Raw genomic sequence first — 14,888 nt, 5'->3', positions numbered from 1 at the left:
ACTGAGATCCATAAGTCTCCTGGGAAAATCGGGGGGGTCGGCAAGTATGCAGCTGAGCCGCATCAGAGTGGTCAAAGAGCCGCATGCGGCTCCGGAGCCGCGGGTTGCCGACCCCTGGTATAGACAATGAAGTTCACACACATAAAGAGGGATACTAGTGGGCCAGGCCAATCTTTCCTTATCTCTAAACTAAAAGTGGGGAAATGCGTAGAGTGTTCTGGGCTTCAGTACAGTGTTGATCTCCTGAAGACATGATTTTATTTCACAATTCCTTGAGAGAAAAAAGGTCTGGTTAGGCTTTGTGTATGTCATGTGTGCCTTCCTTGGGTGGGGCCAGGTTTACAGCTATGTTGTTATTATGCTGTTTGTTACTTATGTATGTTATGTTGCAGCTATTTAAAATGTTGTCAATTTGTTCTGGCCTGAAAATAATAGGCCCTTTGAAACATATCTTTGTCTTTGTGTGTTGTATGTAGACCACATTGCTTGGCAGAGTTCAGTGATGCAAATGCATGTCAAGTTGATCAACAGATTGTATTATTCTCCACTGCAATAATAGTACTGAAATGAAGGCTAGAAGGGCATTAAGCCTTAAAAAAAAGGGGGGGGGGAGAAGTAACTAAATAGTTACTTTTCACAGTAACGCATTACTTTTTGGTGTAAGTAACTGAGTTAGTAAATGAGTTACTTTTGAAATAAAGTAACTAGTAACTGTAACTAGTTGCTGGTTTTCAGTAACTAACCCAACACTAAATACGGGACACGGCGTGGGAATAGGAAGTGGCGTTACCTTGAAGGACTGCTTGTAGATGAAGACGTCGAGGCCGCCCTCCATCTTCTTGGCCTTGCTCAGGAGGAGCAGCTCCTCAAACAGGAAGACGCGACGCAGGCTTTTCCTCCTCCCGCTCCACACGGTGAACTCGTCCTGGCGGATCAGCTGGCCTTGCTCCTTCAGGTTGACCTGCGGACACGCCCACACGCCGTCAGGCCACTCACTTCCCGTTCCGCGCCAGCACGGGCGAAGCAGACCCACGTCGCAGTTGCAGATGGCGTCCATGGCGAGCAGGTCGTTGCCGTGGCGGAGCTGGAACTTGACCATGGCGGTGGCCGACTGCAGCGAGTGGAGCTCCGCCTCCTGGGTGGCGCCCACCTCCTTGATGAGGTCGGTGAGCAGCAGGGCGTATTTACTCATCCTCTGGATGGGCTTCAGCAAGTAGGAGGACAAGTCCATCTTGTCGGCCAGCTGCAGCTGCTTCCTCTGTGGACGGACACGAGACGAGGCTCAGTGTGGAATGTGGGCTCAGCTGGGGTCAAAGGTAAAAAGTGTAAAGGGTCACCTTGAAGAAGGCGAGTCCGTGGTTGGCCAGGAGGGCGTCCGATTTTGGCTTGTTTTTGCTGTACAGAGCGTACAGACTGAACTGTTCCTGCTGAAGCACACAAACAACAACAAGATGTCTGCCATTGAACATCAACACATGGCCAAGGAAGCCATCTTTTTGTGGCCCTAAACAGGATTTAGTCTGACCCCGTTTGGGTCTTTAACATTACTGGTGTAACGCGCTAGGGCTGGTTTTTTTGGCACACCCCCCTTTAAGGGACATCATTCCTTCAGTGAAATTCGATTTAAAACCTGATATTTATTTATTTTTACAAACCACTTTATGAGTAGCTGCCACCGAGCTAAAGACTTGTGTTTTCTCACCCTCCCCATCCTGACACCTTTTATGTCCTCCCCACTATATACTGTATAAGAAGTACTGGTCTAACAAGTATAAACATGTTGGACATTTTTGTGTAAATACAAAGACTTTAAGGGAATATACCTTTTAACTCAAGTAAAAAAATTAAAGTGTAAAAATCAACCATGTTTGATGCAAACGAGCAATCCTACTGTCAAAGCCAGCGTAGATCAGTGGTTCTCAATTATTTTCTGTCACGCCCCCTCTAGGAGTCAAAACAATTTTCACGCCCCCCTAAATTGAAATAGGATTGGGAACTGGAAAATGTTTATTTATTTATCTGTATTAACCACTCTGTGTTGCAACCGCCTAGCTGAAGACTTGTGTAATGTTTTCTGAAAAATACTCTCTACGCACTTATGGTGCACTTTGGTACATTTTAGCTGCTTGATATTTCTGATTGATTGCAACATTTTAAGATAACGAGGTAAGAGTTCAACTTTCACATGCTTTTAATATTCAATTCAATAATTATATATACATTATATTATAATATGTACACATATATATGTATGGGGTCATATATATACACATATATATATATATATATATATATATATATATATATATATATATATATACATATATATAAATACATATATATATACACATATGGCTATGAATACATATTAATGTACATATACTGTACATAAATACGTATACTCATATATACATATATATTTATATATGTATGTATATATACATATATACATACTTACATACACATATATATATATATATATATATATATATATATATATATATATATATATATATATATATATATATATATATATATATATATATTAGGGCTGCAACCAACGATTAATTTGATAATCGATTAATCTGTCGATTATTACTTCGATTAATCGATTAATAATCGGATAAAAGAGACAAACTACATTTCCATCATCTCCAGTATTTTATTGAAAAAAAACAGCATACTGGCACCATACTTATTTTGATTATTGTTTCTCAGCTGTTTGTACATGTTGCAGTTTATAAATAAAGGTTTATAAAAAAAAAGTTTTTGTTTTTTTTAAATAAAAAAAATTGCCTCTGCGCATGCGCAGAGCAGATACAACGAATCGATGACTAAATTAATCGCCAACTATTTTTATAATCGGTTTTAATCCATTTAATCGATTAGTTGTTGCAGCCCTAATATATACATATATATATACATATATATATATATGTATATATATATATATATATATATATATATATATATATATATATATATGGATATGAATAGATATACAGTATATGTACATAATTATATACTGTATATATGTATTTATATATACATATATGTATGTACATATACATATATATATATACACATGTATAATATATATATATAAACATATTATATATATATACATATATAATATATATATATACATATACACATACATACATACATATATATATATATATATATATATATATATATATATATATATATATATATATATTATATATATATATATATTTATATATATATATATATATATATATATATATATATATATATATATATATATATATATATATATATATATATATATATATATATATATATATATATATATATATATATATACATAAATATACACACACATACATACATACATATATCTAATTTATATCCAGGTTTTTTAAAACTATATTTAAAGTTGAGTTTTGGTGGTACAATAAATACTCATGTTTTCAAATGAATGAATAATCATGTAATTAATTTAGATAACAAACTCAATCAAAATAATCGCCCAGCCCCAGCATCAAGTAGTGCTACTTGCTGGACGTGTTTATAACTCAGCTTCTAAAACTGGCCATCTTGTCACGGCCCCCCAGGTGAGCGCCAGGAGAGGCACTTACGTGTCTGAGGAAGCACTGGGACACTCGCAGCGGATGTTTCCAACAGGCCTCCAGCTCTTTGAGGAAGAACTGACTGTGGAAGTCCAGAAGCTTCTCCAGGTTCCCGAAGACCACGGAGCGTTTCCCCCGCAGGTCCTGAGGCAGGTCGGCCCGGTCCATCTCGGGGAAGTAGTGCTGGATGATGTAACGGAGAGAGCGCACGTATTCGCGCTCGGTGGTCACCATCTCCTCCACGATGTGACGGAGTTTACTGCAGGGACACACCTCGTCAGCTGTGTTACCATGGTAACGCCGCTTTAGCGCCAACTCACCTTCCCGCGGGTTGCGTTTCAGAGCCTCGGAGGCTCCCCGGTGTCCCTGGGTTGCGGGACCCCCAGCCCGGAGCGGGGGTCCGGGGACAGAGGGTGCGGTCTGACGCCTCGGTGCTGCTGACCTCCAAACCGCGGATGAAGACGCCCGTGTTGCCTCTGCGTGCCGGCTCGCTGAGCGTGCGCGGGGAGGGGCAGTAGTAGCGGGTCGCCTCGGGGGTGGCGGGACAGTCGAAACTGTGAGTCTTCCTGAGTAGCTGTCGTCTGCTGGAGAAGGAGAAGGAGGGGGTGTGGCAAGCGGAGGAGTTGACGCGGGGCCTGCTGAAGGACGCCTCGCTGCCAAATAAACGCTGGAGCAGGGGCGTGTGCTGAGGACTGGCGGGGGCCGAGGAGGGACTGGAGTCCTCCTGGGGGGGACTTGAGGCGGTCTCACTAGAGACCGTCTCTGTAGAGGTTGGACTTATGTTGTCGGCGGAGTCCGAGTGCCGCATGTGAGCGGACTCTTGAGCCGATAGCGCCTCGGCCATCTTCCTGTCGAACATGGACTTGGCCTCCTGACACTTGGCCCAGGCAAAGTTCCACTGGCGCACGCCTCGCTCGTCCCCAAGCTCGCCCGCCAACGCCTTCATCTCCTGGAATTGAGCCTCGGGGATCGGCGGATGCTGGTGCCGGTATTCCTCCAGGGCGCCAGTCGCGGCCCGGCATTGTTCCGGCAGCATGCTCTTGTCCACGGTGATACCGGCCAGACGGTGGCGCCCCTTGATGGCCCAGCCGTACGCCTGCACGCACACGGAGAGGAAATCACAAAGGGGGTGAAAATTCAAAGCACACTTCAGATTGTCGGATAAAAAGGCAATTCAAAAAATATTTATGTTGTTCCCTGGACTCTGTGCAAGTGTGCGCTGACTTTAAAGAGAACAAACACCATTGCACATCTAAATCAGGGGTGTCTAATAGAGATGTCCAATAATATCGGACTGCCAATATTATCGGCCGATAAATGCTTTAAAATGTAATATCGGAAATTATCGGTATCGGTTTCAAAAAGTAAAATGTACGACTTTTTAAAACGCCGCTGTGTACACGGACGTAGGGAGAAGTACAGAGGGCCAATACACCTTAAAGGCACTGCCTTTGCGTGCCGGCCCAGTCACACAATATCTACGGATTTTCACACACACAAGTGAATGCAAGCATACTTGGTCAACAGCCATACAGGTCACACTGAGGGTGGCCGTATAAACAACTTTAAGACTGTTACAAATATGCGCCACACTGTGAACCCACACCAAACAAGAATGACAAACACATTTGGGGAGAACATCCGCAACACAACAGAACAAATACCCAGAACCCCTTGCAGCACTAACTCTTCCGGGACGCTACAATATACACCCCCCGCTACCACCAACCCCCCCCCCCCTCCCCCCATCTCCCGAATTCGGAGGTCTCAAGGTTGGCAGGTATGCTCTAGTACACTCTGGACTGAAGCTGTGTGCCTTCATTGTTTTTGTAGCTGTTGTTTTGAGGCATGTTTAAAAAAAAATAATAATAATGCACTTTGTGAAAGTCAAAGTATAGAATTTCCCATAGTTGTAGTGGGTATTAGGATTATCTCAGGGAGAGCATGTCCCAAATTCCAGGCTGCTGTTTTGAGGCATGTTAAAAAAAAAAAAGCACTTTGTGACTTCAATAATAAATATGGCAGTGCCATGTTGGCATTTTTTTCCATAACTTGAGTTGAAGTTGTTCTCATATTTTGGAAAACCTTGTTTTTGATTGATTGATTGAAACTTGTATTAGTAGATTGCACAGTACAGTACATATTCCATACAATTGACCACTTGATTGATTGATTGATTGATTGAGACTTTTATTAGTAGGTTGTACAATTGACCACTAAATGGTAACACCCGAATAACTTTTTCAACTTGTTTAAGTCGGGGTCCACTTAAATTGATTCATGATACAGATATATACTATCATCATAATACAGTTATCACACAAGATAATCACATTGAATTATTTACATTATTTACAATCCGGGGTGTGGAGGGGGGGGGGTTAGGTTTGGTTGTTATCATCAGTCATCAACAATTGAGAACAGAGAAATGGATATTGGAACAGTGTAGGTCTGACTTGGTAAGATATGGACAGCAAGTAGTGGGCGGAGAGAGAGAGAGAGAGAGAGAGAGAGAGAGAGAGAGAGAGAGAGAGAGAGAGAGAGAGAGAGAGAGAGAGAGAGAGAGAGAGAGAGAGATCAGAAGGCATAAGAAAAAGTATCTGCATTTGATTGTTTACATTTGATTATTAACAATCCGGGGAGGGTGTTAGTTTAGGGTTGTAGCTGCCTGGAGGTGAACTTTTAATGCGGTTTTGAAGGAGGATAGAGATGCCCTTTCTTTTATACCTGTTGGGAGCGCATTCCACATTGATGTGGCATAGAAAGAGAATGAGTTAAGACCTTAGTTAGTTCGGAATCTGGGTTTAACGTGGTTAGTGGAGCTCCCCCTGGTGTTGTGGTTATGGTGGTCATTTACGTTAAGGAAGTAGTTTGACATGTACTTTGGTATCACTAAATGGTAACACCCAAATAAGTTTTTCAACTTGTTTAAGTCGGGGTCCACGTTAATCAATTCATGGTAAAGTTACATTGTTTAATGCATCCAGCGGGGCATCACAACAAAATTAGGCATAATAATGTGTTAATTCCACAACTGTATATATCGGTATCGGTTGATATCGGAATATCGGATATCGGCAAAAAAGCCATTATCGGACATCTCTAATTATTGGTTATTACTATCAACATTTCACCTTTTTCTCATTTCATTAAGTCTTTGCGCATCCCCGGGATGGGAGATTGACACCTGTGCTTCAAATCGGCGCTTTTAATCCACACATGGAACGACATCATTTCCACACACTCTTTAAAATAAACACACTGTGTGACTACAACACATTGAAGCAACAGGTTTTCTTCAACTCGTGTGAACTTTTTGTCGGCTAAAAGTCGGTCAATGTTTGCGTTGTTTTCATGTCGGGCGTTAAAGTAAACCCTGAAGGTTAGGATTGAAGCTCAAACACAAGCTCGTTGGCGACAACAAGCCTTTGAAGTGTGTGTGTGTGTGCGTGCACTGACCTCCTTTTGACTAAGGTTAGTAGCACAAGGCCTGTGTGTGTGTGCGTGTGTGTGTGTGTATGTGTGTGTGTGTGTGTGTGTGTGTGTGTGGGAAGTGAGCGGCTGGTGATCAGGACACATCAACCAAATCATCAGTATGAAGAGCACTCAGCCAAGACACACAATGCAACAATACATGATTACATTAATATTACATTGTCACGTTACCCACAATGCACATCAAGTCCTGACAGCTGATGCAGAAGTGACACAATACGCTCGCAGTGGTTCATGTAGCGCTGATGAAAGCTCCACATGCTTGCGACACTAAAAACCACAATGACATCATCCCCAACTCACTGGAGGCGCCACAGTGACTCCATGTCAGTCAGCCCTGGAGGAGCAAAGGTACTACAAGGTCGGGTGGCGCGGCATGAAAGCGGCATCTCTCATTTGTGCTGAAGGTATGTGTGTGTGTGTGTGTGTGTGTGTGTGTGTGTGTGTGTGTGTGTGTGTGTGTGTGTGTGTGTGTGTGTGTGTGTGTGTGTGTGTGTGTGTGTGTGTGTGTGTGTGTGCGTGTGTGTGTGTGTGTGTGTGTGCGTTGTATGAGGAAATAAAACATAGTTAGAGCTTTGATGTTTACAACCTGTTTGACTTCCAAATTAGGGATGTTAGGATTCTTCAAAGGAAGAATGGAGAGAGCGATAACATTTTTGTTTCTCATGATCAAAACAGAACTCAAACTCTTTAAGAAGTCTTTAGAAGTCGTGCTGTGTCTCAAGTGGAATACTTCCTCTGAGTGCACTTCACTAAGACTATGTTTGCACTGCAGGCCAATGTGGTCCAAATTGGATTTTTGCGAGATCTGATTTTTTTCCAGCTGACTTCTTACACTGCAAGTAAAATGTGATTTTTGTCAGACTCCAGTGTAAAAGGTGCACTGCCGATGAGCGGGTCTAGTCAGGTCTATTTTCATACAAAAGGCGCACCGAACTATAAGGCACATTAAAGGGGTCATATTATGATGTTTTTCTAAATTTAAAACATTATCTTGAGGTCCACATAACATGTAATGGTGGTTATTTGGTCAAAATGTTGCATTGATGATGTTTTACAGACCAATTTCAAGTAGCTTTCTGAGCGTCTCTTAAGGACGCGCTGTTTTGTGGGCGGTCTTATTTACGTGGCTCACCTTTGACGGCGTTTTCTCCCCGTCATCTTTTTTTTTTTTTTTTTTTTAATTTTTTTTTTTTTAATTTTATTTTAAACAACATAAAAAAAGACACAAGATACACTTACCATTAGTGCATCAACCCAAGAAAACCCTACCTCCCCCATTCACACTCATCCACACTCATTTACACAAAAGGGGCTGTCTCTTTCTGTTATTAAAAAAAACTTCTGGTTCCTGCAATATAGAATAATACAGTCTGCAAGGGATACAGTCTTTAGAGCACACATGATTGTGTGTGCTGCTGGTCCACTAACATTTTCATTAATTACTATTTTTTATGTAATTGTTTTTATATTGCTTTACTTTCAAACAAAACAAACAAAGGACCTTAACTTCACCAGACCGGGTTGTCAATGAAATCAGATTGTTCAAAAGGGTTCTTAAAACCAGGTCCAGTTCAGATTACGTCCAGATCGGGCTCAGCAACACACACCTTCACCCATGTACACCAAAAACCAGGGAACACAACAGGTTGCATACAATCCACAAACAAAAATACACTTTCAAATTAAGCACCCATGTACAGTCCAGATCACATCCAAGTCGAACTCAGCAACACATACCTTCATTTATGTACACTTAAAATAGGGAATACAACAACAGATTGCATATCATATATAAACAAAATTACATTTTCAAAATAAGCCTTTGAGGACTTCCCATCTTTTTTTATGTTTTTTGGCATCATTATCGTTTTCAACCATATAGTTTTCTAAAGTTAAAAAATACTGAATAAATGTTTTAAAGAAAGAAATACTAAGTGAATATCTGTTTTTGGCCTTAAAAATAAACCTTTTACCGAGTACTATAATTAAATTGACTAAATCATGACTGTCAACGAACTCTCCTAAAATAACAGAAACCACATCAAGTTTCATAAACAAACCAATCTTTAAACACATTTTTTCAACTTCCACCCAAAACGAAGACACAATATGACAATACCAAAACAAATGTAGGGTGGATTCAGGCTCCTGACAACAAAATCGGCAATCATCTGACTCTGTCATATTCCATATTTTTAACATTTTTCCCGTGGGTAGGAAGTTATAAATAATTTTAATTTGAAAATAACGATTTTGCACATCGATAGTGGTTTTGTAGATTAGTTTGAAAATTGCATCCCACGGCAACGGGCAGTCAAAAAAGTCCTCCCATTTTCCATATGTGTTGTATGGGGCAGCCTTCAAAGATTTCTTTATTAAATAAAACTTATATATTTTCCTATTTATTTTAGTTCCTTTTTGCCAACTAGAATTTCTTATTAAGGGTTTACAAACTAATAATTTAGTAGTTCCATAATTAATTTGTTTCCATCTTTTCCCAATGACTCCAGTTAGTTGATTAAATGAAAAGCTTGAACAAGCATCACCATACATAGTTGTAAATTCATCATATTTCAGAATTTTACCATTCTCATTGATAATGTCATTGACAAAAATGATTCCTCTTTCAAGCATATTTTTCCAAAAGAAAGGCTTTCCATCTATTACAATATTAGAGTTCATCCATATTATCTGCTGCAAAATATCATCTCTTTTTTCTGGTACATAAAATTGAAAACACCACCATGAGTGGATTGTTTCCTTTATGAACCCCGCCATGTTTCCCAGCAGACTCTCTACATAAGGAAATCTTTGTCATCTTTGTTGTAGCGGTGTAGCGTGCAAGGACGGGAGTGGAAGAAGTGTCAAAAGATGGAGCTAACTGTTTTAATGACATTCAGACTTTACTTCAATCAATAACGGAGCAGCAAAATGGACGGATGGATGGTTCTTCTCATCCGTGGCTCAATAATGCAACGTCAACATTGCAAAACCGTCCGACCGGAACCCTCTAATAACTAAGGTTCCGTGGGTGAATTATGTAAACCCACTACAGTTTTTAGTGCTTTGATAGCTAGTCTACTGACAGATATAAGTACCGTATTTTTCGGACTATAAGTCGCAGTTATTTTCATAGTTTGGCGGGGGGTGCGACTTATGTCTGAAATTATTAACACATTACCGTAAAATATCAAATAATATTATTTAGGTAATTCACGTAAGAGACTAGACGTATAAGATTTCATGGGATTTAGCGATTAGGAGTCACAGATTGTTTGGTAAACGTATAGCATGTTCTATATGTTATAGTTATTTGAATGACTCTTACCATAATATGTTACGTTAACATACCAGGCACGTTCTCAGTTGGTTATTTATGCGTCATATAACGTACACTTATTCAGCCTGTTGTTCACTATTCTTTATTTATTTTAAATTGCCTTTCAAATGTCTATTCTTGGTGTTGGGTTTTATCAAATACATTTCCCCAAAAAATGCGACTTATACTCCAGTGCGACTTATATATGTTTTTTTCCTTCTTTATTATGCATTTTCGGCAGGTGCGACTTATACTCCGGAGCGACTTATACTCGGAAAAATACGGTAAGAACTTTACGCTACTTTATATTAGAAATGGCAACAGCGGAAGATGAATGCCACATAAGAAGGTAGAGGAAAAGAAGAAGCTTTTGACTACAGTGTCAGACGCGTGCGCATTTTCAGGACTTATGCAGATCCCAAATACAGATCAGCAGGTACCAGAAGGTAAGAAAAGTTGCTTTTGCATAATATTGCGAAACAAAACGCCAGGTAATATGTCTGCTAATAGGTGCCATTTTGCGGTCCTTATACACGCGCACCATAACAATACTCGTATGTTTAATGCGGCGTCAATCCATCAAGCGGTGCGGCTTCATAGCTTACCGAAGTCGTACTAAAAACATTTTGACAGATTTTTGAGCGCCGTGTGTAATGTTCTATATTCTCAATGGAACATTTAAAGTTTTGGTGTTGTTTACTGGCGTCATCTTGCAGTTTACACGCATCTCTTATGTCTGACTGCCATCTACTGGTCACACTTCTCATTACACCATGTACCAAATAAAATTGCTTTGAGGTCGGTAAGCACAACCAGAATTATGCCGTACATTACGCGCATCGGGTTATAAGGCGCACTGTCCATTTTTGAGAAAATGAAAGGATTTTAAGTGCGTCTTATAGCCTGAAAATTTTGGTAATATATTTGGGAGAGTTGTAATCTTTTTATGGCTGTTAGGTAGAAGAGACACAGACATCAGCGTGGATCTACGTGAGCTTTATTTTTCACATGTAAACAAATGCGCCACAGCGTCAATCAAAATATATACTCTTATATTATATATAGTGTATTATGTGCGCACTATTGACAAATGATGCACCGAAACTTTGGTCGTTTTAAATAGACTTTGCTCACCAAAACCGGATGTTGTGATAAAATATCCACTTCCGCTGGCGACTGCGTCTTTCCGGCGCACACGAGTGACGGAGCTCGCCCAAAGCTGACAAAAAAGTCACATTCAGGTCGCATTGCGTTTGAAAAGATGAGATTCCAATCGAATTCAGGACTACCTCCTGATGTGGCCTGAATATGATGCCAAAAGATCATATTTAAAGCACTTTGGAGTGTTTGGACTGGAAAAAGAAATCAGATCTGTGTCACTGGAGGGCAAAAAAATTCAGATTTGGTGTGCAGTGTAAAAGAAGAGAATTTTACTACTGATCTTTACTGTCGTTGGGCACCTAACGTAAATGACGATCACAACATTTATTTACCTGCTTCTTTTGCTTTTGATCACTATTTTCCACCGCGACGGGTTGCTTCTCAGCCGCCATTTTTTCAAGTTTGTCCCTCCCCCTTGACCAACATCAAGTGCACCCCGTTTTGCCGTAAAAAAAAAGGCTGTCTCTCAATTTGCACACTTCACTAAGCACTTTGAGTCAGAGGAGGGAGTAAGTCAATGTATTGCAAGTCCCAAGTCTTTAAAAAAGTCTTAAGTCAAGTCTCAAGACATGACAGATGCTATAGCTAGCGATGAAGAACGCAAAAAACATGAAAAAATGTGTAGTTTACAATACAGTAACATTATTACATCGTTTATGGTTGATTTCCCGCAACAAAAACTAATATGAAGTGCAAATAACGGATATTATAGAAGCGTATATTATTGTTTACATTCACAGAAGCCATCTTTGAAGCCACACCAGAATGCTGCGACTTTCCAAGTAGGAAACCCTCGAGGGGCTTTATAGTTGAAACTTCCAACTAGGAACACGGAAATTCCGACACCCCAATACAAGTTGAACGCAATCTTAATCCAAACACTCAGGAACTAAGTATGCATACCGTATTTTCCATACTATAAGGCGCACTTAAAATCCTTTTTTTTCCTCAAAACTCGACAGTGCGCCTTATAAACCGGTGCGCCTAATGTAATGAATAAGTTTGGTTACGCTTACCCACCTTGAAGTTATTTTATTTGGTTCATGGTGTAATGATAAGTGTGACCAGTAGATGGCAGTCAAACATAAGAGATAAGTGTACTATGATGGCAATATGACTCAAGTAAACAACACCAACATTTTATATGTAAAGTGAAAATGTGTAATGTTCTACATTGAAAATATAGAACATTACACACGGCGTTCAAAAATCTATCAAAATGTTTTAGTACGTCTTTGGTAAGCTATGAAGCCGCACCGCATGTTGTACTTCAACATACGAGTATTATTATAATATTGTAACAATATTGAAACATACGAGTATTATTATAATATTGTTTCGCAATATTATGCAAAAGCAACTTTTCTTACCTTCTGGTACCTGCTGATCTGTATTTGGGATCTGCATATATCCTGAAAAATTGCATGTGTATAACCCGCTGTGCCTAATGTAAGGAATACGTTTGGTTGCATTTACCCTCCTTGAAGTTATTTTATTTGGTACATGGTGTAATGATAAGTGTGACCAGTAGATGGCAGTCGAACAAAAGAGATAAGTGTAGGCTGCACTATGATGGCAATATGACTCAAGTAAAGAACACCAAAATTTTATATGTTCCATTGAAAATATAGAACATTACACACGGCACTCAAAAATCCATCAAAATGTTTAAATGTACGACTTTGGTAAGCTATGAAGCCGCACCGCTTGATGTGCTTCAACATAGGAGTATTATTATGGTGTGTGTGTATAAGGTAAGACATTATCTGGCGTTTTGTTTCGCAATATTATGGAAAAGCAACTTTTCTGACCTTCTGGTACCTGCTGATCTGTATTTGGGATCTGCATATATCCTGAAAAATTGCACGTGTATAACCCGCTGTGCCTAATGTAAGGAATACGTTTGGTTGCATTTACCCTCCTTGAAGTTATTTTATTTGGTACATGGTGTAATGATAAGTGTGACCAGTAGATGGCAGTCGAACAAAAGAGATAAGTGTAGGCTGCACTATGATGGCAATATGACTCAAGTAAACAACACCAACATTTTATATGTTCCATTGAAAATATAGAACATTACACACGGCGCTCAAAAATCTATCAAAATGTTTAAGTACGACTTTGGTAAGCTATGAAGCCGCACCGCTTGATGTGCTTCAACATAGGAGTATTATTATGGTGTGTGTGTATAAGGTAAGACATATTATCTGGCGTTTTGTTTCGCAATATTATGGAAAAGCAACTTTTCTTACATTCTGGTACCTGCTGATCTGTATTTGGGATCTGCATAAGTCCTGAAAAATTGCGCGTGGCCGCCTTTGTAGTCCATGCCGACACCGTAGTTGATAAGCTTCTTCTTTTTCTCTGTCTTCTTCGTCTGGAACATTCATCTTCCGCTGTTGCCATTTCTAATATAAAGTAGTGTAAAGTTCTAACTTATATCTGTCAGTAAACCTGCCATGAAAGCGCTAAAACATACCGGTGTAGTGAGTGTACATAATTCACCCAAGGAACATTAGTTATTTGAGAGTTCCGGTCGGACGTTTTTTCACGGGACACATTTCCGGTGTTGTTGTTTCCGGATGAGGATATGCTGCTCCGTTATTGATTGAAGTAAAGTCTGAATGTGATTAAAACAGTTAGCTCCATCTTTTGACACTTCTTCCACTCCCGTCCTTGCACGCTACACCGCTACAACAAAGATGACGGGGAGAAGACGCTGCCGAAGGTGAGCCACGTAAATAAGACTGCCCACAGAACGCCGCATCCGGAAGCGACTGTCAGAAAGTGACTTGAAGATGATCTGTGAAACATAATCTATGCAACATTTTGACCAAAGAACCACCATTACATGTTATGTAGACCACAAGGAATTGTTTTCAAATTAGAAAAAAAAATTATAATATGACTCCTTATGACTCGCTTAAAATAGACCATTCACCGGCAGTGCGCCGTGTCATCCGGTGCGCCCAATGGTCCGGAAAATATGGTATATCATCAAAAAAGTTACACATACATACAAAAGCACCGCCCTACAGAAGGGGGTGAATGTCAGGCAGTAGATGCAAAGAAACAATACTCCAACTTTTCGCAGTCATTAGTGTGGTGAGGTACCTTACGTAAGTCATGTGACACAAACAGTCACACACAACAGCTGTGGCTTTCAGCATGTCAAACATTAAAGTACAGATGCATCCTCACTGCTTGTGTTTGTCTACACACTCACTAACACACTCTTTTTTTTGTCTTTCCTTGGAAGTAAACACAGTTGTGCATCACCGCACTGACGCCAAAAC

General features: G+C 39.9%; 1 protein-coding gene across 3 annotated transcripts in view; it reads right to left on the bottom strand.

The window, feature by feature from the left end:
* The window catches only part of plekhg4 (pleckstrin homology domain containing, family G (with RhoGef domain) member 4), a 64,386-nt gene that overhangs the window by 10,049 nt on the left and 39,449 nt on the right, over positions 1–14,888 (bottom strand). For all 3 annotated transcript variants that reach the window (XM_062022848.1, XM_062022834.1, XM_062022842.1), the window contains exons 13-17: positions 3,935–4,710; positions 3,624–3,873; positions 1,338–1,427; positions 1,034–1,258; positions 791–961 (exon numbers count right to left, since the gene is read on the bottom strand). In XM_062022848.1, the coding sequence (XP_061878832.1) occupies positions 791–961; positions 1,034–1,258; positions 1,338–1,427; positions 3,624–3,873; positions 3,935–4,710 (1,512 nt within the window). The remainder of the gene's footprint in view (positions 1–790; positions 962–1,033; positions 1,259–1,337; positions 1,428–3,623; positions 3,874–3,934; positions 4,711–14,888) is intronic.

This window comes from Entelurus aequoreus, linkage group LG02 (genome assembly GCF_033978785.1).
Source record: "Entelurus aequoreus isolate RoL-2023_Sb linkage group LG02, RoL_Eaeq_v1.1, whole genome shotgun sequence".
Taxonomy (NCBI): domain Eukaryota; kingdom Metazoa; phylum Chordata; class Actinopteri; order Syngnathiformes; family Syngnathidae; genus Entelurus; species Entelurus aequoreus.
Note: the sequence above shows the minus strand (reverse complement) of the source record. Positions and strands in the feature narration are given on the sequence as shown.